Source organism: Urocampus carinirostris, chromosome 13, assembly GCF_059441175.1.
Source record: "Urocampus carinirostris isolate Australia breed hairy pipefish chromosome 13, RoL_Ucar_1.0, whole genome shotgun sequence".
Taxonomy (NCBI): Eukaryota; Metazoa; Chordata; class Actinopteri; order Syngnathiformes; family Syngnathidae; genus Urocampus; species Urocampus carinirostris.
This window is the reverse complement of record NC_142361.1, coordinates 19,766,176-19,789,523: the sequence shown is the minus strand read 5'-3', so window position 1 is coordinate 19,789,523 and position 23,348 is coordinate 19,766,176. Positions and strand designations below refer to the sequence as shown.

The 23,348-nt window shown below is 39.9% G+C and overlaps 1 protein-coding gene across 1 annotated transcript in view; it reads right to left on the bottom strand.

The window, feature by feature from the left end:
- cdh23 (cadherin-related 23) overlaps positions 1-23,348 on the bottom strand; it is a 330,854-nt gene that overhangs the window by 182,777 nt on the left and 124,729 nt on the right. Inside the window, exons 7-8 of the mRNA XM_088350886.1 lie at positions 13,328-13,522; positions 13,127-13,255 (exon numbers count right to left, since the gene is read on the bottom strand). Coding sequence (XP_088207012.1) covers positions 13,127-13,255; positions 13,328-13,522 — 324 coding nt within the window. The remainder of the gene's footprint in view (positions 1-13,126; positions 13,256-13,327; positions 13,523-23,348) is intronic.

Below are 23,348 nucleotides of genomic sequence, written 5' to 3'. Positions count from 1 at the left end.
TGAACATTAAATATCACAGTTTCTACCAAACTTTTTCCTGTGGTTGGCCGTTTGAAAGTTAAACACGTCTTAAACCATTAATTTCAGTTTTTGGATATGAATTGTGGGGAAAATAAATATAAATAAATGTACTGAATGTAGTTAGAGTTGTGTACACCATTGATGACTATTTAGATGTTGTCCATTTGTTTTGTTTTTATAAAACAGTTATTTTCTGTCTTTTCTTCATGAAAGAAAAAAAAATCAACAATTCTCTTTACGGGGCACATATACAACATTAATAAATATTTTTTTAAAAATACCATTAATCTGCTTGGCAGCCGTGGATCAAAACATTATTTGAACTGAAAAATGATGATTTACCGAAGAGAATGCGGATGCACTGAATAAATCCATTTTTTCACTTTTAAATCAGTTATTTATCAAATCATCTCTTATTGGAGAAAATATCTCTAAATGTGATTGCACATTTGCAGTAGTGGCAGGTTCATTCAGATAGGGTTGTACTGTGCCTTGGCCTTGCCTGCTATATTTAATCGATTCATAATCAAACTGAATCAAATTTCTCATCGTTCCAACTGAACCTTCCTTGAATCATCAACTTGTTGGTAATTCAATTAAATAATTGTAGCATTTCTTGATAATATGGGCTTGTGGGAAACGACTGTCATTTAAATAATCATTCCACCATCTATTCTTTATATTAGTGTATGTCATCCTTTTCTAAGAAAAAAGGTACACTTTTTTCACTTTTCTGTCTAAAACGTTTAAAAATTAATTTGCAAAACTCGTTCCATGTTTTTTCAAAGCTTGAATTATCATGTTACCTTATATGCCTTAAAGTTTTTCTGATCATTTGTGTTCACTGTGGCTCTGGAGGTAATAAGTTTACCCTTTTATAGTAATAATTATAATAATAATAATAATAATAATAATAATAATAATAATAATAATGATACATTGTACTTTGAAGCGCTTTCAGGACACCCAAGGTTGGTGTACTTGTGATAACAAACAACAATAAAGCAAAAATAAAACAAGAATAAAACAAGCAAGTAATAAATAGTAAAATAAAAACAGTAGTGTTGAAAAGGGGGAGGTATGTGACGCAGATGATCATGTGAGTTTTGAGTCTGAATTTGAAGGTGGACAGGGTGGCAGAATTCCAGAGCTAAGGCGTTTCAGAACTGGAGGGCAGAGTGGCTGGAAGCTCTGCTTCCCATGGAGCTAAGACTGGCAGCGGGTATAGTGAGATGGGGGAGGAAGATGATCTGAGGGTGGAAGGAAATATTGAATTTCCAAAAGATATGGCATAGGGGGAGTAGGTAGGTTATAATGAAGAGGGGCCCGAGGACAGGGCCCTGGGGCATACCTGAGGAGAATGGAGTGGAGTCAGAGGAGAAAGACTTGAGTTGAATGGATTGAGGGTGGCCAGTAAGGTACGAGTGGAACCATTGGAGGGTGGTGTGGAATAGGCCAGGTGAAGAGAGTCTGCTAAGGAGGATGGAATGGGAAATAGTGTCCAAGGTGACACTTCGGTTGAGGAGGATGAGAATGGAAAGTAAACCAGAATCAGCGGCAATGAGGAGGTTGGTTGTGGTCTTCTTAAGTAAAGTTTCAGTGCTGTGGCGTGGACGGAAACCAGACTGAAATGGTTCATATAAACTTTTGGTAGTGAGATGAGCTTTTGGTTAATTATATGTCTTTAATTTTCTATTTTATTATATTTTTACAGTGTTTTTTGTTTTTAGACAATTAACACAAATATAACTTAAATAAATAATCAACCCACTTTTCTTCCTTTTTAAGTAACATAGTAAAATTACAATTCAACAAAATAATGTGCACAATTTTTATTTTATTTGATACATTAAAATTTCCAGTGCAATCATAAACAGATTTATCCGATAAAATGATGTATTAAGTTATTTAATATAGTTCCCTGTACTACCTCATAAGCTGAATATTAGTATGTAAAAAAGAAACTCGTAATCTGCTGGCACCTACTTATATGAATGATTGTTACAGTTACCTGAGTGATTACTGGAAGAAAGCAATTATGCTAAATAATAGCATGCTATATTTTACTAGTATACTTTGGTTGATGATTATATATCATCAAAGGCGGCAATATTGTGGACAAAAACAGTTAACTTTGTATAAACTTCCGAGGAGAAAATCTTCACGTTATGTAACTGCACATGAAATAATTGTGTAACAGATGATGGTCAAGGCATCCTGATGTCTAGATTTGGTGATGTCGTCTGATAGGTATCCCCTCTGTAGTGCAACCAGGTCCTGTAATCCTCATCTCATCTCATCTTATTAGCTGCACCGCTTATCCTCAGTAGGGTCGCGGGGGTGCTGGAGCCCATCCCAGCAATCATCGGGCAGTGGGCAGGGGGCAGCCTGAACTGGTTGCCAGCCAATCGCAGGGCACACAGGGACAGACAAGGTCCTGTAATTGTCAGCCAAAAAATGCTGACCTCTTGGCCAGATCCTTCCACAACCACAGTTAGACTCTTGTCTTTCAGATTTAATTTCCCGCTATGTTCCGGTACAGAGCTTTTACTCTGGAAATGCTGGTCTACCAGTGATCTCAAGAGACAAGAAGAGATCTGCAGGTTCGAAAGTGTTCTCCATTCGGGCCCCAGTGCTGTGGAATACTCTGCCCACAGAGATTCAATATGTAACCTCAGAGGAACTGTTTGAATCTAAACTGTTAGAACACACTTCTATTCTATATCTTATGAATGACCTATACTTCACGTTGACAATATCTGTGTATTGTTTGTTAATGCAACATCTGTTTTCCTCATGTTGAGGTTTTTGAGTTTTTCCTTGCCCTCATGTAGGTTTTAGATCAGGGGATGGTGTCATAATAGTCTGTGGTTTGCAATAATTTATCTGTGCAACCATTTGAGACTCTTTGTGATTAAGGGCTCTACAAATAAACATCACTCGACTTTTTTCTTCATTTTTTGCCTTTTTTGACACACAGATAATAATTGCAAACTAAACTTGGCAAGGCACCTAAACCCTTTTCATTATTTCTGAGTGGATTTTTATTGAGATTTACCTGTCTATTACTTCTTCTTACCTTGACAGAAACATCGAGACAGTTGTGAGGGGAAAAAAAACAAGAAAGAGAGAGGTAAAAGCTTTTTAAAAGTCTTTGATCCGGTGAGCTTTCTCAGCCCCCGTGCTTGAATCAGCCACGGTGGTGATACTTAAATATCCTGCAGTGTGAGATGGAGCGCCAACCCTGCAGCCCCCACTTCCACAATTGCAGGCCCTGTCCCATCTTCTCACTCTCTACACAAACTCGCTCTCACATTGATCTTGAAAATTGTGTCTGTGGTGTGTTTATGCTCCATTTCTGCTAAAGCTTCTCCTGTCATTGACCAATTACTGCAGAATCTATTACAATCCTTTTACACTGATCACTGATCCACAAACGATTAAAGGTGGAGGGGAAAACAGCACATTTTCTACTCACACACTTTCATGCATGTTTTGGGATGGGAAGAAAAGAATACACCACTGAACATGCTTAGTTTTAAGCATGTTCCCTTTAATAAAATGAGCTCACTCCCCTTTTTTGGGATTAGTGATTGTACTATTATCATTTACATTTAGAGCAGGGATATCCACAAATTGAATTATTTATGTGGCATTCAAATTCTTTTTGAACATGCACAAATCAAACTTGATATCTTCATAAAATATGTCATAACACTATTATTTTTTCATATATATTCATCAAGTGATTTGGGTCAAGAATAGTCATGTTTATTTGCAATTTATTAATACAAATCAATGTATCAGAGGTAATGGACTTCTTATTGACACATCCCTTCTCCATCCATCCATCCATCCATCCATCCATCCATCCATCCATCCATCCATCCATCCATCCATCCATCCATCCATCCATCCATCCACTCACACGTTGGTCCTTCATTTAATTCAACCTTTCAACCATCCATGCACCCACCCACACATCCATTATTACATTCTTACTTCAACCCGTCCATCTATCCAGCCCCACACACATCCATCTGTCCATCCATATGTCCATCTATCCATCTGTCCATCCATCCGTCATTCCATTTATACATTCAACTATCCATCTATACAGCCATCGACTCACATAACAGTCTTTCCTTCCTTCAATGAAACTATCAATTCATTCATTCATACTTTCACCCATGCATCCATTCAATCAGCCACTCACAAATCTATCTGTCCGCCCATCCACCCATCCAATCACATTTTGGTCCTTCCTTTAAATCAACCTTTCATCCATCCATACACCCACCCACACATTCATGTATTCATTCATACTTCAACCCTTCCATCTATCCAGCCACTCACACATCCATCTGTCTATATATCCATCCTTCCACCCGTCCATCTATCCAGCCACTCACAAATGGATTCATCCATCTGGAAATCTGTCCATCCGTACATTTGTACAACCATCTACGCTCATGTAAGGAGTTTGCTTTGATTTCTATTTTTTCAGCCTTTAGGAAGAACTACTCTTTATTCGAGCAGTTACTAAATTTGTCAATCAATAGCCCCAGCGATTTACCATAAAGTTTAGTTGGATCAGTCTCATAATCTGAAGGCAAACTTGCTACATTAATTCAACTTTTAAATAATTTTATTACAGTATATGGATTTCGTATAATTAATCATCCAAAAGGAATAAGAACTGAAGACATACATTGTTAAATTCAATGCCAAAAGGAAAGTTTATTTAGCAGAATCGGAATGGAACAAAGAAAGAAAAATTGACCGGGGGGATGGGTTAAACTGATGGTGAGTGGGGAGGGGGTAGGAAATCGAAAGAAGTTGATATTATCTAGAAGGGACATGATTTATATTTTAATAAGATTAATTTAGGATATTCGTTCGCACAGGCTATTCTGCTAAAGTTACCCAGCCCACGGAACCAAAGAGCATGAAGTTTGAAATCAAAACCGTGACAGTAAAGGTGAGACAGACTTGCAGTGCAGGACCACATACCGTTAAAACAATTTTTTGGTTTGTATTGTTTTGTGGTTACTCGCGTTGTCTGACCGGCAACCAAGAGAAGAGAACTAATCCTATCCGCTGTTCCCTTTAATAGACCATTGACGAGTGTATATAAATGACACCTGAGGGGCGTGATTTGGCGAAAAGCTGATATTTTCACGGTGGTTTCAGGGGGTAAAACCCTCATTTCCAAATTATTTTGAAGCCAATAGGGGGCGGAAGATTAAAACAGAATAGCTGGCATTTACAAATATCCTAACCCGACACTAGATATAAACAAGTGTCATCATTCGTCAAGATTCATAAATGTTCATGAATGTTTTAATTACAGTTACAAACCTCATGTTATCAGTTTTATTGTGATCCACTGAAGATTTGTAGACTCTAATGAGACCTGGGTACGTCTGGGAACTGTCCATAAAGGGGCGCAGTCAATCCACTTATCCCAAAGGCCTGAGTTCTTAAAACTGGGGGGGCAATGTGAATGTTCAGTTCTGTGTGTAGTAACATAAACACACGACCAAAAGGGGACAGCAAAAATATAAGGGGAAAACATGGTCGTGGAAACGAAGGCTTGCGTAGCCCTAAAATCCAGTAGAAAACGAACAGAAGGAGAGTCTTTGAAAAGAAAAAGAGGAAAAGTCTCACACATCTGTCCATTGAGGCAACTATCCATTCATGCATCCTTCCAATCACATATCCATCCATCCTTACACATATCAAGCTATCAATCCATCCATCTATGCATGCATATATCCATTAATGCATTCATGCATCTATCGATCCATCCCCTCACACGTAAATCTTCCCTTACATTTGACCATCCATCCAGCCAGTCTCTCACACATCCATCCGTCCATCATTCCATCCATCCATGCATTCGTATTACATGCCAATTTCATACATGTCAACCTCCACGGCTCCATGCCCGTACAAACTGTATTTTCCCTTACAAAATAATCTTACACCATATTTTTATTTTTTCGGAATGATGTATGATGGGAAATCCCCAGGCGGCAGACGCATGCGCACAGTAGCATCAAACCGCTCGCTTTGTTTGCAACGAAAAAAAACATACCGAGATAGAGGCTACCGCAGCGAACTCGTTAAACTTGATTGATTTGCCGTTTCGTGATAGTAGGTGGTTACCGGAGGGTACCCATAATTGACAAATTTGCGTTTTTTCGTACAGATTTTCTTGTACGTTGTACACGCCTTAAAATGCATAATAAAGGTACTTTCTACAGCAAAAACTTACAGGTTGACAGGTAGGCAATTTTAAAATGTGGCAATGGATGCCGAAAAATGGTTTCCCCTGGGGTTTGGATTCCTCAGAATTGGAGAAACAAAATATTTGTTAATTGTGGACGCCTGATTTTGTTCTTTAAACTTTCTAGAAGCTCCTCTTCATAAATATCAATTTGTTTAAAACCAGATGTGGACTGACATCGACCTCAAATGTCAAAAAGGTACTTTTGTCAGATGGGACCTCATTACTGTGGGCCGGCTCTGATCTTTACTGCACACACTCAGAATTAAGTCACAGGCAAAATGTCGGCGCACTTATATAGTTGAAATCCCCATCCGACACACATACAAGTATTCTTTCTTTCTTTTTACAAGTGAACGTTTTGTCCTTTAATCAACTTTCGTGAGGTGGTGTAGATTTGTTTGTTAGATAAAAAAATACAATACATACAAATGTCACAGTTGCCAATTGCCCTCACTCTGGCCCGCCCGTTTGGCACGAGCTGCTGCTCGTTGCCTGATTGGCTTCCCTCCTATTTAAAGTCCAACACATATGTCTGGTATTATGCCCGTGTAACCAGTATCCGGTATCGATCCCGTCCGGTATCTTGCTCCAGTATCTGGCATCCGGTATCAATTCCGTCCATCCTGTCCAGTATCTTGCTCCAGTATCTGGTATTGATCCCGTCCGTCCCGTCCTGTCCAGTATCATGCCCGTGTAACCAGTATCCGGTATCGATCCCCTCTGTCCTGTCCTGTCCAGTATCTTGCTCGTGCTACTTGTATCCGGTATCGACCCCATCTGTCCTGTCCTGTCCGGTATCTTGCTCGTGCATCTTGTATCCAGTATCAATCCCGTCTGTCCCGTCATGTCCGGTATTGTGCTCGTGTATCCAGTATCAGGTATCGATCCCGTCTGTGCTGTCCGGTTTCGATCTCGTCTGCCTCTGGCTTTCTGTTTTACCGAGCCTAACTTCTCTGTCTCGCTTCTTCTGCTCAGCGATCGCCGAATCACTGGCGTTTGTGTTCACGCGCATGACTCCCCCATTTCCGTAAAATAAAGCTTGTGTGGAAAGGTTACGCATCTGGGTCCACCGTCTGTTCGGGTTCTGACAGATTGCTATGCCAGGCCAAACTCAGCATTTATTATTTTGGTCAAATGAGGTTTTAGCGATTGTAAATATTCTAGGGAAAGAAAGATCCAACAGCAGCTAAAAATAGTCTCACAGAATCAACGTGGTACCGACACGACTCCATTCCTTTTCTTCACCTGGTAATGCTCGCTCTAATACACTTGTGTCTCTTTTTCTCTCTCATATAATCACTTGGAAATCAAATAAATGAAAAAATGAATACTTATTCAATGTAAACGAGCCGACACACACTTTGGCAACCAAAACAAGTTACATATCGTTCGTGTTTGCATGCATTTGATGCAAGAAAATAAAATAAATCTGCCCACTTTTTGGCACTGGTTGTGTACTGGAAAAATAAAACTACTAAATTAATGAAAACATTAAGCAGATTTAAACTCCTTCCTGTGACTATGACTGTCACGTATATGTTGTCAGGACCCGAATAGACGGAGGACCCAGACGCGTGAAAAAGATGGTATGAAGGTTATAGAATGGGACCCCACTTTACAAAACCTGTCCTGTGGTGATAAACACCAAAACTCCTGTATATTTTTTTTAATACTCTGATCTGAAGTCCAATTCAGGCCAAAATGGCTGGATGGAGATTTTTTTGGTTTACAAAAAAGAAAGAATAATTTGTTAAATCCATAAATTAAAGTTATGACACGTATCCTGTAAATGACATCTATGCCCCTGCATTTTCCTTCAAACAAAGTTACCTCCATGTTTCTTCTTCCTTGCCTACGCACATGAAGAATTTGCGACATTAAAGTTCTGGAATTGCATGGATAACACCGATAAGTAAACCTATATCCTGTCCCTATTTTTTTACAGTTGACAATATCGAGCAGATTTGTAAATGATCGAATGCACCGATTTACACGGCTGTATTATTGGTATCGGATAGGAAAATGGTTTTGATGCATCCATGTTAATTAATATTGTAAAATAAACAGAATCATATTTGGACTTTATTTTACTAGCTTCAGTGTTTAAAGAATGTCTTCATTTATTCATTTCATTTAAGACGTGTATTTCTGTCTATATATCTATCTTGCTCCAGTCTCCAGTATATGATATCGATCCCGCCTGTCTCGTCCTGTCCAGTATCTTTCTCCAGTATCCAGTATCAGGTATCAATCTCGTCTGTTCCGTCCTTTCCTGTATCTGCTCGTGTATCCTCTATCTGGTATCGATCCTGTCTGTCCTGTCCGGTTTCGATCTCATCTGCCTCTGGCTTCCTGTTTTCCCGCGCCTGAATTCTCTGTCTCACTTCTTCCGCCAAGCGTTTGCAGAATCACTGGCGTTTGTGTTCACGTGCATGATTGCCCCATTCCGGTAAAATAAAGCTTGTTTGAAAACGATACGCGTCTGGGCCCTCCGTCTGTTCAGGTTTTGACAGTTACAACAATCTGCTTTCATAATACAGACGCTGCCCTACTTACGAACGAGATAGGTTCGGACGATCGTTCGTAAATTGAATTCGTTCATAAGTTGCTTCAGTGCTATATTTTGTATGTTTAAGGTTTGTATAAGTAACCTGTATTGTTTTGTATTAAAAAAAAATAAACATTTCATAGAATAATATGCTCTATAAACATAAATAAAGTTGAGTTTAATTTACTTTTGGAAGATGTGCTTCAAGAGATCCTCCTCTGTGGTAGAATGGAGGAAAAAAAAAGCGATCCAACCATATTTTCTTAACCGCATAAAGCTTTCTTATTCCACTTTCGTTTCAAAAGAAACGGCTCGCCTCTTTACACTTTACACTAACCAAGTTGAATGGATGCACGAGATGTTAACCAATAAAAATGTCAAAGTTATTAGCGCGCTGGAGATTCAGTACAGTATGTTTATACATGAACTAGGAAGTAGAAGCCGGATTTTTTCTTCGGGGTGGATGCTGGATGACCTCTCAAAGCTTCTCACACCGGTAGTGGCGGAAAGAAGCACTACAGTAATGTCCTCTACTCAGAAAAAGGTGCACACAATACAAAAACTAACTTACAGCAATGTCCGGATATTTTTCGACATCCCGAAAAAAATATTCGTATCTACCGTTTTGCATAAGTCGTAAGTAGGGGAGCGCCTGTATGCACACTAATGATTTCCAGATTTCATTCATTTAAAGTTCTAAAATGTATGCTTAATTAATTGAATGTGTCGTTTCAGTATTGGTGTTGGCATTCTGATGCTTTCTTTTGATAGCATTTAAAAAAAAATCCCCATTAAAATTTCTTCAAAAGATATCCTGTGTAAGATAGCATGCTGCTTCAAGTGGATATTCTCATATTATCAGGATTTATTGCAACCATGTTTCTACGCAGCTACCATCCAAAAGAAAACACTGCCAAGTGATGCTGAACTCTTATAGGCAATATTATCAAGCTGTCCACATAAGTGGAATATGTTCACTCATGTGACAAAGATACAATTTGCATCCTTGCAAACACACAGGCGCCCACACACTCACTGGACAATTCCATCTCCTCACCTTCATCTTTTCATTTCAGATATCCAGCGCTTTAGCGCTCAAAAGCTGCGTTTTTCTCTGCCTCTTCTTTCTTCTCACTGATTTGACAGCCAAATTGTGTTTGTCCTAAAAGGAGCTTAAACGTCACTCCGAGCAGCATGGATTCACAGCTAACAGATAATAACCATGCACTGTGATTTTTTTTTCCAGCATGCCATTTTCTAAATGTTCACCGTATGACAGGTTGAATACGTTGTGAAGGGGGAAAAAACAAAGGTAGAGGCTGGAAGAGTGTCTGCCCCTACACCAGTGAGAAATGACCGAATGCGTATCCCGTCAGTGTCCTGGCCTTGAGAAGACTTGACACTTGTTCTGTCACTTTATGCCTTCAGCTTAGCGCTTGCAAACACTGCCAGGAAAGACATATGCCTTAAAAAATACCTCACGAGGACATTTCTTACACTCGGCACCTGGACTTTCCTGGTATCGTTTTATGTCATGTGTTGCCGGGTCATGAGTCCTAAAAATATCTGTATCACGGTAAGGATTAAAAGGTGTCCTTGGTTACCAATGTCCCACTTACATTGCATTAAAATATTAAAAAACCAACACAAACATTTGGGAAATTGATTTTAAACTTCCAAGGAGGACAGGGAGAGAAATCCTCAAATAAAAAAGGCCAACGTTGTCAAGAACTAGAACAGGATCAAGACCCAATCGTGTGACATTCTAACACAAACCTTTATTTTACGGGAAATGGGGGAGTCATGCACATTGGGCAGCCGGTCTGGCGTGGAAAGACAGGAAGCCAGGGACCGACGAGATCGATTTCAATTGCCCGAGTTGATACAGGACGGATAACGAATCAGGATATCGAGAAAAACAACCTGGAGAAACTAGACAGGAACAAAAACTGGAGAAAATAACAAACAGGACAAAAACAGACGGAAACAAAACTGGAACCCGAAACTAAACAGGCCAAAAATAGACGGGAACAATACCGGACTGGAAATGCCAACAGGAAAACAGGACAGATTCAAAACCCACGTGCTGTGGGGCAGAAGTTCGTTTGATGGGCTGACAAAGGAAGCAAGAGCGCGCTGAGCTTAATATAAACAGTTGGGCACCATGGCAACCGTGACACACACGGGTGCGGCCAATTGGGCCCCATGGCAACCATGAAAAACATTATCTAAAGGCCCTCTCCTGAGCCTTTTATTTTTATTTAAATCTCCTAGGTTACGAAAGCAGATCCACCCTAGCTGGTGTAGGTATCAAAGAACAATGTTTGGCTGATATTGATAATGATGGTACTAGTCAAAACAAACGGCAGTGCTAAATAATAACAAACTGGCATCCTCTGAAATATCCAATATTAAAAGAGAAAATAAACTCGCCAACATTGTTTCATCAATGAAAAATCAGCTTTTTGTTTGGGGCAAGTCAGGGATCAATCTTAGGCTTTTTATAGTTATTTATTAATTTTAATAATGTATTATATAGTAGTGTACTTTAACTATATTCATGTAGTCCTTTATGCTGAATAATTGTGTTTATTTTCGTGACCTGATTATTATTCTATACTGTATGTAATGTACCTGCATTGCGAGGTGAAATACTTTTACATATATATCCTCTTTTTAATTGTTAAAGATTTTAATTTCAAAATGGTTTTACTGTTGAAATTACATGTTTTTTCATTTGAATACCATTTCCTCTAACAGAGAAAACCTGGAATTTCAGCAGGGGTAACAATTGGGCCCAGTATCAGTCTTCAATTATCGTTATGACTTGTCAACATCTTGCGACAGACATCTCCCTTAGGTATTGTTTGACACCAGATTATTACGTGATTATTATTACCTGTGACAACACAAATTTTTCGCTGACTTTGTCAGTTAGCTTTCGGTAGCCGTTTAACAATTAGGACCCTGTCACGGTTGCCATGATCTCGTCGGCCTCTGGCTTCTGATCGAGCCACACCAGACTGCTGCCTAACATGCTTGACTCCCCATTTCCCGTAAAATAAAAGGCTTGTGTGAGAAATGCCCCGGTTCATGACAGACCCAGAAATTAAAGGAATTGTAAATCAATATTTAACAAATGTACAATTAAGGGGGGAAATATTAGGGATTTAAGGTATTTCTCTTAAATATGTTACACAGAGAGAAGGGAATTTTATGTGGTATCGGAATGTGGTGATGAAATCGTTGATTACTAAAGCTTAAGGTACTTTATCGGTCCAAAAAATGGAGTCTTGAACATCCCTCGATATTTTGAGCACAAAACCTATTAAAACAAAGCCAAAATACCCTTTAGTTTCGCTCCTTCCCTGCACTTTTTCATGTGCGCTAAATGAACCAAGAAAAAAACTTCTTTTTTTCAAATATCCCTCAATCTGCTGCATTGAATATTTCCAATGTCCATTCAGCAATTTCCAAATACCAATTTGACCAATTGGCTTCATCTTTCAAGCCATTCCACTTTCCTCCTTACCCTCATCCCTCCCCACCTCCACTTGTGACCTTCGCCGTGACAGTTGATGAATCAGGGAGGTGGGGAGACACCGGGCGTCGACGCCGTCACGCCCCGTTAATATGCATGCAAATGTAGCACTTGACATTTCTACTACGTCGCATGCAGGCAGGGGACAAGGGACACGAGGGTGGAGTTGTAAGGTTTGGATGAAGTAAGAGAGAAACAGACACAGAGTTGAAGTGAATAATTCCAAAAACTGAATGGGGAGAGAGAGGGTGCTGAGGTTAGATCGGGGGAGTATTATGCCCATGTGTGTGATTCAATATCCATCAGTGCAAACATCAGTAGCTGGACCGTTAGCCACCTGGGAGCGCAGTTTAGATGCCTGAGCCAAAAGGAAAAAAACACTCGATTTGTGTGGTGGAATGTGGGCATAGTACAGCAGATGCCCATTAGATGATCAAAAACAGAGGTAAGGTCAGGATGGGACCCCAGTGCTTAAAACGTCATAGCATCATTTGAGTCCCTTTATAAAGAACATAGTTGCATGCACAGCATGGTTCAATATAATGGGCCCCTGTGACCTTTGTCAGTGGTTGCACACCCCCAATTCACAACTCACTCGGTAATTACAGTGTATGGTACTGCGGACCCTGAGTTTTGTTTTACAAGGAATGATGAAAGGACCTGCACTGAAAGCATGGATTACATTCCAAGCTCATTCAACAATAGTTGGGTTTTTACTGACCAGTGGAACATCTTCCTCTATGTTGGTGCTGTAGGGAAGATTAGTAAAGATAGGGTCCATGTCCTGCACGTCTGTAATGGTGATGGCGAGGTTGGCAAGCCGAGACAGGGGTCTTGTTTTGTCTTGGTCCTAGTTCAAATCAAAACATACAACTTTAATTGTTTTAGACGTAATGGTTGTAAAAACATTGTGTGGGCTCACCGTAGCGTTGATAGTCAACTGGTAGGCTGAGATAGCTTCAAAATCCAAAGGTTTGATGACGTTAACGGTGCCTCGGGCTCCATCGATGCTGAAGAAGGGAGAAGGTGGCTGGAAGGAAAAGAGCACGCTCCCTCCGGTGCCCTGGTCGGGGTCCGTCGCGTTGACCATAAAAACCAGTTTCCCCACTTGCGTATTCTGGAAAATCACATTCAAGCAGACAGACATGCATCATTATTACAAAAAACGATTCGTTTAGTTATTGATTGTCACACTGGGTTATTCATGTTACATATTAGTATACTTTATGTGGCATAGTAAACATCTTTATTGAGTATAGACTGGAGTCCAGGGTCCAAGAACAGAGAACAAAAAAGCCGATATCCTGTGGTACTTTCTGAGCTAGACTGTCAAGATTGTGATGGCTAACCAACCTCAGATAGTGGTGGTGGACAAACATCAGAAAACAAAGCTGCAATCCCCGGTAATAGCAACATTAAAAAGGAAGAACACAAGAAACTAGACAAATACTAACAACTGTCAGAGGAGTTAGAGCAGGGGTCAGGAACTTTTTTGACCCAAAAGAGCCATAAAATCAAAAATTGTTTTAAAAAGAAATTGAGAGAGCCACATCATATATTTTCAGACAAAATTGAAAAAAACTGCCAAACACGCTCTCTAGACAAAAGCTAATTCTTCAGCACATTTTATTTCACTGTGTGTCATTTGATGATTTAATCAAATGTATGAAATAATAACAATGCCAAATCCTGTGTCCCAAATCAATATTAATATGTCATTTACAATTTGTCTTCCACCTTCAGTTAAGAGTGTTGAGGCAATTGTTTTCCCATGAAATTTGTCCTTAATAGCGGTTTCAAAACAATGTGCATGCAAAGTTCTTCTGTAAAAATGTCGCAAATTACTGCAAACGATAAGCATACCGTCATATTCACTTTCGGTGTAGACTGCACTGAGCGAGAGAGAGAGAGAGAAGGAAGTGCCTTGCGCTGTGTGCAGGGATCTGACCACCTATTCTGCTCACCCAATCAAAGTCGTTTGTCAGCGTTTTTATTTATCAATTTAAATGGTTTCTTATCCAACTTCTGCATTAAGTTGCTTCGGCTTTATATGGACCAAAATTGGCATGGAATCATTTGACTTTGGAACGCCACAGAGAGATTTGCAATAGTTACATTTTATTTCGGAGCCATATGTACTCATGAAAAGAGCCATATATGGCTCCCGAGCCATAGGTTCCCTACCCCTGAGTTAGAGGATAAGGAGGGTAAAGGCAACAGTCATGTGATTGGTGACCGGGGTGCTAGGGGCAGTGACTGATACCTATAACAAAATAAAAAAACTCACGGTTTGGCCCCGCCTGTTTGGCACCAGCTGCAGCTCGTTGACTGATTGGCTTCCCTCCTATTTAAGCTCAGTGCTCTCACTCACCCTTTTGTCAGTCCGTCAACGAACCTCTGCACCCGCAAGACTCTGTCCAGTTTCCTGCTTATGTATCCTGTCTGGTATCGTTCCCGTCTATCTCGTCTTGCCTGTTATCGGACTCCAGTGTCTGGTATCGATCCTGTCTGTCTCGCCCTGTCTATTATCTTGCTACAATCTCCAGTATCGGGTATTGTCCCAGTCTATCTCGTCCTGTGTGGTATCATACTCCGGCTCGTGTAGCTGGTATTGATCTTGTCAACCTCTGGCTTCCTGTTGCTCCACGCCAGACTTCTGCCTTACTTCTGCTGCCCAGCGATCACCGAATCACTAGCATTTGTGTTAACATACATGACTGCCCCATTTCCCGTAAAATAAAGCTTGTGTGAGAAACATTACGCATCTGGTCCTCCTCCTGTTCCGGTTCCTGACAAAAACTCTGTCCGGAATAGAGTACTTCTGGGAATAGCCAAGATTCTCCAAATCCCAGGTATTAGACCCCAAAAATTGAAGTAATATTTGCTACGGTATTCAAATTAAACATCTAAACAAACTCAAACACAGCTGAACCTGTGGCCGTGTGAGATGAGCGGCCATCTTGGCTCCCGTAACTAGGTTGGGGAGCATCATTTTGACAGAGTTCGTCATGTGTTGGGAATTTATTGTGATCTAGTGTGTTTTATTGCTTTTTTCTTGATAATAAAAGGTCAGAAAAATTTTGCGGTAAGGGAAGGAAAAGAAGAATAAGAACAATGATCGAGTTGAAAAGAATATGATAGCGAAATAAGCATGGTTTACAGTACAAGTATCTGCCGGTGAAAGTGCAGAAAATGGTTTAACACTTTTATATTTTCATCTTTATTATTTTTTTGTTCCCGATTAACTCCTTTGAATAATTATTATGTTTAAGCGCATGTTTCATTAATATTTGAGGCATTTTGGAATTTTAAAATAAATCGCATTATTTTGCATAGGAAAAAATATTTCGGCTCACAGAGATTTATTTGCTCTGTTGGCCAGCAGGTCGTGCTATAGTCCTATTTAAATGTTAGTGTCTACAGAAATCAATGACAATGCATTTCTTTTAGTCCATTTCTTTGTTCATATCATGTTCCGTCTTCCTAAAAGGGACAGTGTGTATCATTTGGCGCCTCCGAGTGGTAAAAAAATGAATCCTTCATTAAAAAAAGGCACGCGTCAGGTCAAGGCAGATCGAGTGTGTTTGCTCTCATTCTGCCTTGTCTGGTTGCACGTGCAGTCACTGACTAATTGACAATTAGTATCAGTAATTGCCAATCATGTTCTTTATAAGAAATGTCGTTGTATTTCAGCAATCACTTTTAATTTGCAAAATTATATCGCTACTTTTACAGATTTGCATAGAGCCTTGCAAAACGGTTTTATTTATTTTTAGCAACCTGGTGGCGGGCTGATCGCTAATTGACCTGATATATTCACATATTTGTATAAAGGAACGTTCCACAGTTGTTTTTTTGCTCCCATGTTTGCTTTGAACGTCCAAATTATGTAAAGAACTTGTGGAGCCACTTCGCTTGTGTCATGAATACTCATGATTTTTACCTGTGCCCGCTCATTTAGCACCAGCTGCTGCTGGCTACATGCTTGGTTCCCGGTAATACTTAAGCTCAGTCCTTTCACTCGCCTGTTGTTAGTCCGTCGGCGAACCTCTGTTTTCACAAGGCAAGCATTTTTTTACTCTGACTCCCATCTGTCCCGTTTTTCACCAGTTTTCCACCCGTCCGTTCCTGATTTCCCCGTTTGCCTCATGCTACGACCTGCTTTTGACCCCGACCACGTTTTGATCTCACGTCCAGGCTAACGACCTGATCTCCTGCTCCGGAAGATCCACTTCCGCATTCGGAACACGTTCCAATCCCGGGAGCGGATCTCTTCCCGCGTCCAGCGAGCACCGGATCGCTGGCGCTTCCTTTCCTCTATATTTCAATAAACTTGTGAGTAACGTTATGCGGTTGGGTCTACCATTTGTTCGTGTCCTTACAGTTTGTTCAGAGGTAGGCTGCTTTCCATTTCATAGACACGAAAGACACCCTTTTTTGTATCTGCAACGATAACAAAAAACAGGGAATTTCCATCCATGCGTGCATTTACACTTTGCTTTGTGCTAGACTTGGTGAGAAAAGAGGCCCCGTAGAGTTCAAACAGCTTTTCCAAGGACCATGAATAATTGTCAGTATGCTGCCATTGTAGTGTTTGTCAAATTTTATGTTACACCAACCTGGCTTTTGAACAGGATTCTGTGCACTCTTTCATATCCATTATAAGCGCAGCTCATTCAACATGACTTCGTGATAACAGCAGTTCATATCTACACCACGGTTCACAAGCAACATGTCTCTTTGAAGTGTGAGGGGGCGCTAATGGCCATCAGACATGTCTTTTCACCTTCGGCCGGGGCTCAATGACCTCGCTATTCAACCGCTGATTGGAGTTTTCTGACAGAGGGAGCAGGTCAATAAGAGCGACAAGGCAGAAAATGCTTGACAATGTATACCTTTGTTTGCATTAACCTGGGAGACTCTTCTATCAGACCTTACAATAAAGCCAAACAATAGACCTTGGTCAGCAATAAATGGCTGTAAATGTTGCTGGATTGTGAAACACACTGTGTTTGTCACCGTTTCTCAATTCAAGTCAAAATTCAGTCAGTTGGCCGAAGCTTTTATTTGACTATGCTGGCTTGCACGGAGGTGAGGTGAGGCGGTTCGATTGATTGCTTTCGTTTGGGAAACAGAGTGCTTAGCGGAGAGACGCTAGTAGAGAGATGAGTACCCTAATGCGACTTGTGTAAGCGGCACTCTTGCTCCTGCCTTCTAATCAGCTATGTGCAGTCAGAGGGAGGCAGTTTTGGCTGTGCCTCACCGGTCATCATGGAAATATAAAAAAAAAAACGTATTAAACTACAGTCGAACCTCGGTTTTCGAACGCCTCTCAGTTCGAACGAATCGGAATCCGACCAAAAATTTAGACAAATTATGGCTTCGCTGTTTGGACAAAAAATTGGAGTTCGAACGCCGGTAATGCGTGAGTGCGTACGTTCATAATAATGAATAATCTTTTGTACGGAAGATTACGATAACGCGAACGTACGATTAGCCTGGGCTAGCTTTATGTCTACGTTAAACATTCAGGGTGTTGGAACGGAGCCCAACATTCAGGGTGTTGGAACGGAGCTCCCTTTCCAATGAACTGCTCACCACTTTTTGTGGAAACCCGGGTGCTAAATGACTTGTAAACGACCTGATTTTTTTATTTTTACACGTTCATGTTAGCGTAATCTTTCGTACGGAAGATTACGATAACGCGAACGTACGATTAGCCTGGGTTAGCTTTATGTCTACGTTAAACATTCAAGGTAAACATTCAGGGTGTCGGAACGGATTAAAACGATTTACATTATTTTTAATGGGAAAAATGATTTCGGTGATCGAACAAATCGGTTTTCGAACAGGGTTCTGGAACGGATTATGGTCGAGAGCCGAGGTTCCACTGTATATAGTTTATTCAGAGTTTGAGTTATTTCTTATTTAACTTTGCAATGTTTTAATTTTACTTTCAAAATCGCAGAACTTTCATATTATACTATAAATGTTATCAATACTATCAGTATTTGACGGATAACTGTGCTGAGCGTCTGCAGATGCAGAGTGGATACCCTAATTCTCTTGCCTCATGGCAGAGGGCGGCAGTGAGACAAAGGATTCATTTTTGGCGCACACTTCAGCTGCAAACAATATTATTAGTCATAGGATCACAAATCGAACAGCCACTTAAGCAATCGGGTCATTTATTTCTCGTTGAATGGACTTTTTCATACCCATCCATTGAGGCTTTTATTCAAAAGAAGCAGTACGTAATGTATTACTGTGCTGAGTGCAGATTCAGAGTGAGGCACACAGAAGACAGAGGGCGATAATGAGACTAAGGAGTCTGACCTGGTCAAGCCTCCTCCATAAGCAAACCAGATCACTTGGAACAATGTAACGACTGAACCCAATAAGTAAATACTTCACTCACATACATGGGTAATCATAAGGTTTATTCATTACAACTAAATCAATAAAACAAATAAGAAAATAACGTGATGATTTGCATGAGTACTGGAAACGCATACAATTATGACTATGCAGTGACATATTTGAATATTCCATCACTGCCTCATCCAAGTCTTACAGACTGGTTTGACTAATTTAAGGCAGTCAAAAGTGAACCCTTTGGGACATAACTTGGCCTAAGAAATGAAATCCGTGATTATATTACCGATAAGAAATGTTAAGATATGGTGATTTACAGGGATCCGAGTCCAAGACCCCTGCTGTTAACAGAGGCAGGGTTCTAACTGTTCACCACAATAGGGCCGTGATTACTTCCACACTGCTTTACGAGGAATTTCGTACCTCCCCTACTTCCGACTAGGCCGGCAACTGGTGATTTTACCAGCCCGCTCTCCCAAGTACCCCCTTTTTTACTTTATGCCTTTCTCTTCAAACCTTGCCATGGCTGCCTCCCACCTGTGGTGCCGTGTCACACTTTTACAGAGGTGGAAGGTTTCACCCAAAACCAACACTACTCAATCAGTAAAAATCTGCTAAATGCTAATTTCAATACACCCAGTCATTAGTGACGTGCAACCAGTGGAGGCAGGTGAGGCACAGCCTGTCATCTTGGGAATATATAACTGGGGATATAATAAATGGTTCTATCTATTCCTTGCTAAAAATCTTTCTCATTTAACTTCCTATTCCTTCTATATTCTTTTTCTAAAATGCGATATATTTACATTCCATTATAAATATTAATACAATCAGTATGTAACGTTCTTTTTCTGCTGGTTTCGATTCGACAAATACTAACCTTGCTTACTTCCAGCTGTCTACAGTTGACTTTGTTTTGGAAATCATGATAATTTCATCTGCCTCTATGAATATCCTGAGGCAAGGGACATTATTGTATATAGTGTGTTGTATGCATGCAGAATGTGCTTCTCATACGGTAGTAAAATATCATTTGATCTCAGCTAGGTGAAAAATAACACAAAATTGGGTCAAAAATTGAGCAATCCATGACTTGGTTTAAATGAATCCTGTAAAGCATCTGACACAGTCAGGGGAGGCAGGTGAGGCTGTGCGTCATGAAAATTAACAGCAAAAATAAGCGAATGGTTTTATTTATTCAGAACTTTTTTGGATTTTTCAAAATTGCTGAATAATTCACAAATATTTAGCTTCTCCTCGGTTTTGAAAGACAACGATTTGTCAGAACCTGAACACACAGAGGACCCAGACGCGTAACGTTTTTACACAAACTTTATTTTATGAAAATGGGGAAGTCATTCGCGTGAACACAAACGCCAGTGATTCAGCGATCGCTGGGAGGAAGAAGTGAGACAGAGAAGTCGGATGCGGAAAAACAGGAAGCCAGAGGCAGAAATGATAGAGACCGGACAACAGACAAGATCGATACCAGATACAGGATACACAAGCAGATACCGGACAGGATGGGACGAACGGGATCGATACTGGATACCGGAGCAAGATACCCAACAGGACAGGACAGGATTGATACAGAATACTGGAGAAAGATACCGGACAGGACGGGACAGACGGGATTGATACCAGACACTGGAGACTGGAGCAAGATATCGGACAGGACGGGACAGACGGGATCGATACCGATTACTAGATACTGGAGCAAAATTTCGGCCAGGACGGGAGAGATGGGAGGGGTGCCGTGATAAATTATCCAATGTCACATTTATAATGTAATGCTTTATAAAACATTTATGAATCATTTTCTGCAAATGTTATGTCATTGTCAAGTGTCTGTGCTGTAAAAACTGGGGGTATTATAGATTATATTGTAATGAAACATACTGTTCAGTGTCGTTTTGTAACATTTTTGGTTAGTGGTGTGCTGCAAATTTTTTCCAATGTAAAAAGCATGCCCTGGCTCAAAAAAGTTGAAAAACACTGACATGGAGAGAGGGATTGGATAGTCAATTTGTATTGTTTTACTGTTGACTTACAAGTGCCGGTACCTATTTCTACTTGACCAGTGCCTCATGTTGTGAGAGTTGGATTTGATTTATTAAACTCACTTTACATTGATTACTGATGATTGGTATTTTATTGTATCGTTTACTTTTCAGGTGTAGGCTGAATTTGTTGCTTGGTGAGGTAAAATAAATATTACCAGGTTCTGCAACTCTGTTCTTCTCTATTCAAATGACTTGGATACTTCTCAAAAAATTTGAAATTCTTTGACAAAAACTTATTTTTAAAGTAACGGAAGTGGTAACTTGGTCTGGTAAGTAGTTACTTTTACTATAGAGTAATTCAGTTACTGGAAGAAGTAGTGAGTAACTATACAAATTATTTTTTTAAAGTAACGTGCCCAACACTGCTCACCAGTCACACAACTCACAGCACATCACAGCCAATCATTTTTGGGCATATCTTCAGGTAACAGTAGATAGTGTTCAAACGGCATTTTTAAACGAAATAAACTAACTTAAAAGCGGTTTAAATTTTTACCGACATCTGTCGAAACCATGGTCGTAGTCCTCACCTCCTAAGATTGCCTAAGCAAACAACTTTGCTTCCATTGTGCAAGAATCCCTCCAATTTCACCTAATGAAGCCCCATTGAAGATGATGATTAAGTGGAATTTAGCTCAAGTGTTCATGAACAATGCGTCTTTTGTGTGTTCATTATTGTAATGCGTCAAAAGGAGAGGTAGAACGTAATGTGTAGGTGAGCGGTGAGCTCTAAGCTAGCTCATTGCTGCGCAACGAAAAGGTCTGCATTTTCACACAATTTATATATAAACAAAAATTTTTACTCAGTGATTTAGAATCTAGAACAGTGTTACCGCTACTTACAAATGTCTTTACATACAAAAGTTTCAGGTTACAAAGTACATGAAGAGGAAAATATTGCCTCTGGTTACAACAGCGTTTCAGGATACAAAGTCAAAAGTACAGTACAGTACGCACTGCCATTTGCCGCTCACAGGGTTTTAGTTAACAACCCTATGTGTATGCGTGAATCTTTGCATGCTCTTCGTGTCTCCTTCGCTTCGTGTCCTGTTCTGTATAGTGCCGCTAATGAGAGCACGGAAGACATGCAGGAGAATTGCTAAGGAGTAAAGAAGAGGAAGAAACTTTTTCTGGCAATGGAAACAAAGCAAGAGATACTTGAAAGGTATACAAACACACATGCAGAAGTTCAGGGACAACAAAGGGGAGGACAGAGCGCAAATTAAAGACGTTTTGGCAAAATTCCATTAAATGTCAGAATTTGTGGAAATTAATCAACCACAAAAAGTGTTATTATGATCACGTCTGCCTCGCCCATTCCTGATAGATTGTCAAAAGCCGGCAAAAGCAGACATTGATTGATCCGTGTCATTTATCTGGATCAGTTTTTCAAAAAATGCGTGGCAAAAAAAACTGCTAAGGACCAGTAAAAAAAGAGGCCAGTTAAAAACGGCAAATTAATATTATTATAATTTCCTTTATTCTTTGTTTTTTTCACATTATGGGTCTCTTGTTTTTATGTTTATTGTGCGGTAATCTCATTTTAATACATATTTGTTTCATGTTCTGATGCTCTTTCATGATTTATCAAAACTATATCATACCTTTGTGGGGGCTTGGAACAGATTAGCACATTTACATTCAAAGTGTCTCTACTTACACATTTCAGATTATAAAGCTACTCCCAGAACGACTCAAATTCATAAGTAGCAGTCCATGGTAATAGTATTGTCAAGAGCAGTTGCCCATCAATGTCATGAACCAGCTCATTTCTGAAGAGTGGGATGTTTCTTTACACCAAAAAACAACAGCAGCCAGATGATGAAGGTGTTGTATCTGAGTCAGATCAAAAAGCTTCATCTGCCACTGGTTACCAAAAAAAAACAGTACTTTGTTTCACGTGGTGGAGCAAACCCCAACCGAGAAAAACTGGTTTGGAGAGAAACACCACAGGAACTGGTGCCCCAACAACCCAGGAGGGAAAAGGATTCGTGAACTATGAACGAATGCTTTCAAAACCAATGAGATTACCCAAGACTGGCAAGTACTAATACCGGGTGTTTGTATCCGTGCCGATACCCGCCTTTTTCAGAACCTAAGTGACCAGTTCTGGCTTCCCTTTAGGGGCTATTTAACAAGAAGCAAAGAAAAATTAATTGGATAGTGTGTATTATTTTTCCACTACATCTTCTTTTATGGTGTAGTGCACCTGAAAACAAGTGCTAAAGGAACAAGGAAAAATACAAACTACAGATACTCAAAGTGACCAAAGGGCAATTTTTCTTCTCACTTTTTTTTTGCCCATCATGCACTGATGTCTGCCCCCTCAAGATGCGGCTCTTGTTATGTACTATACATGCAAATTTCTCAAAATAGGAGTATTTCAAAACATGCACGTTTGGATCATAGTTTGTAAATGTTTGCTTATTTTATATATACATAGTTTTTTTGATGAATTTAAGTTTGTTTTTTGTTTTTTTACCATTAGTAGGTGCTAAATAATAC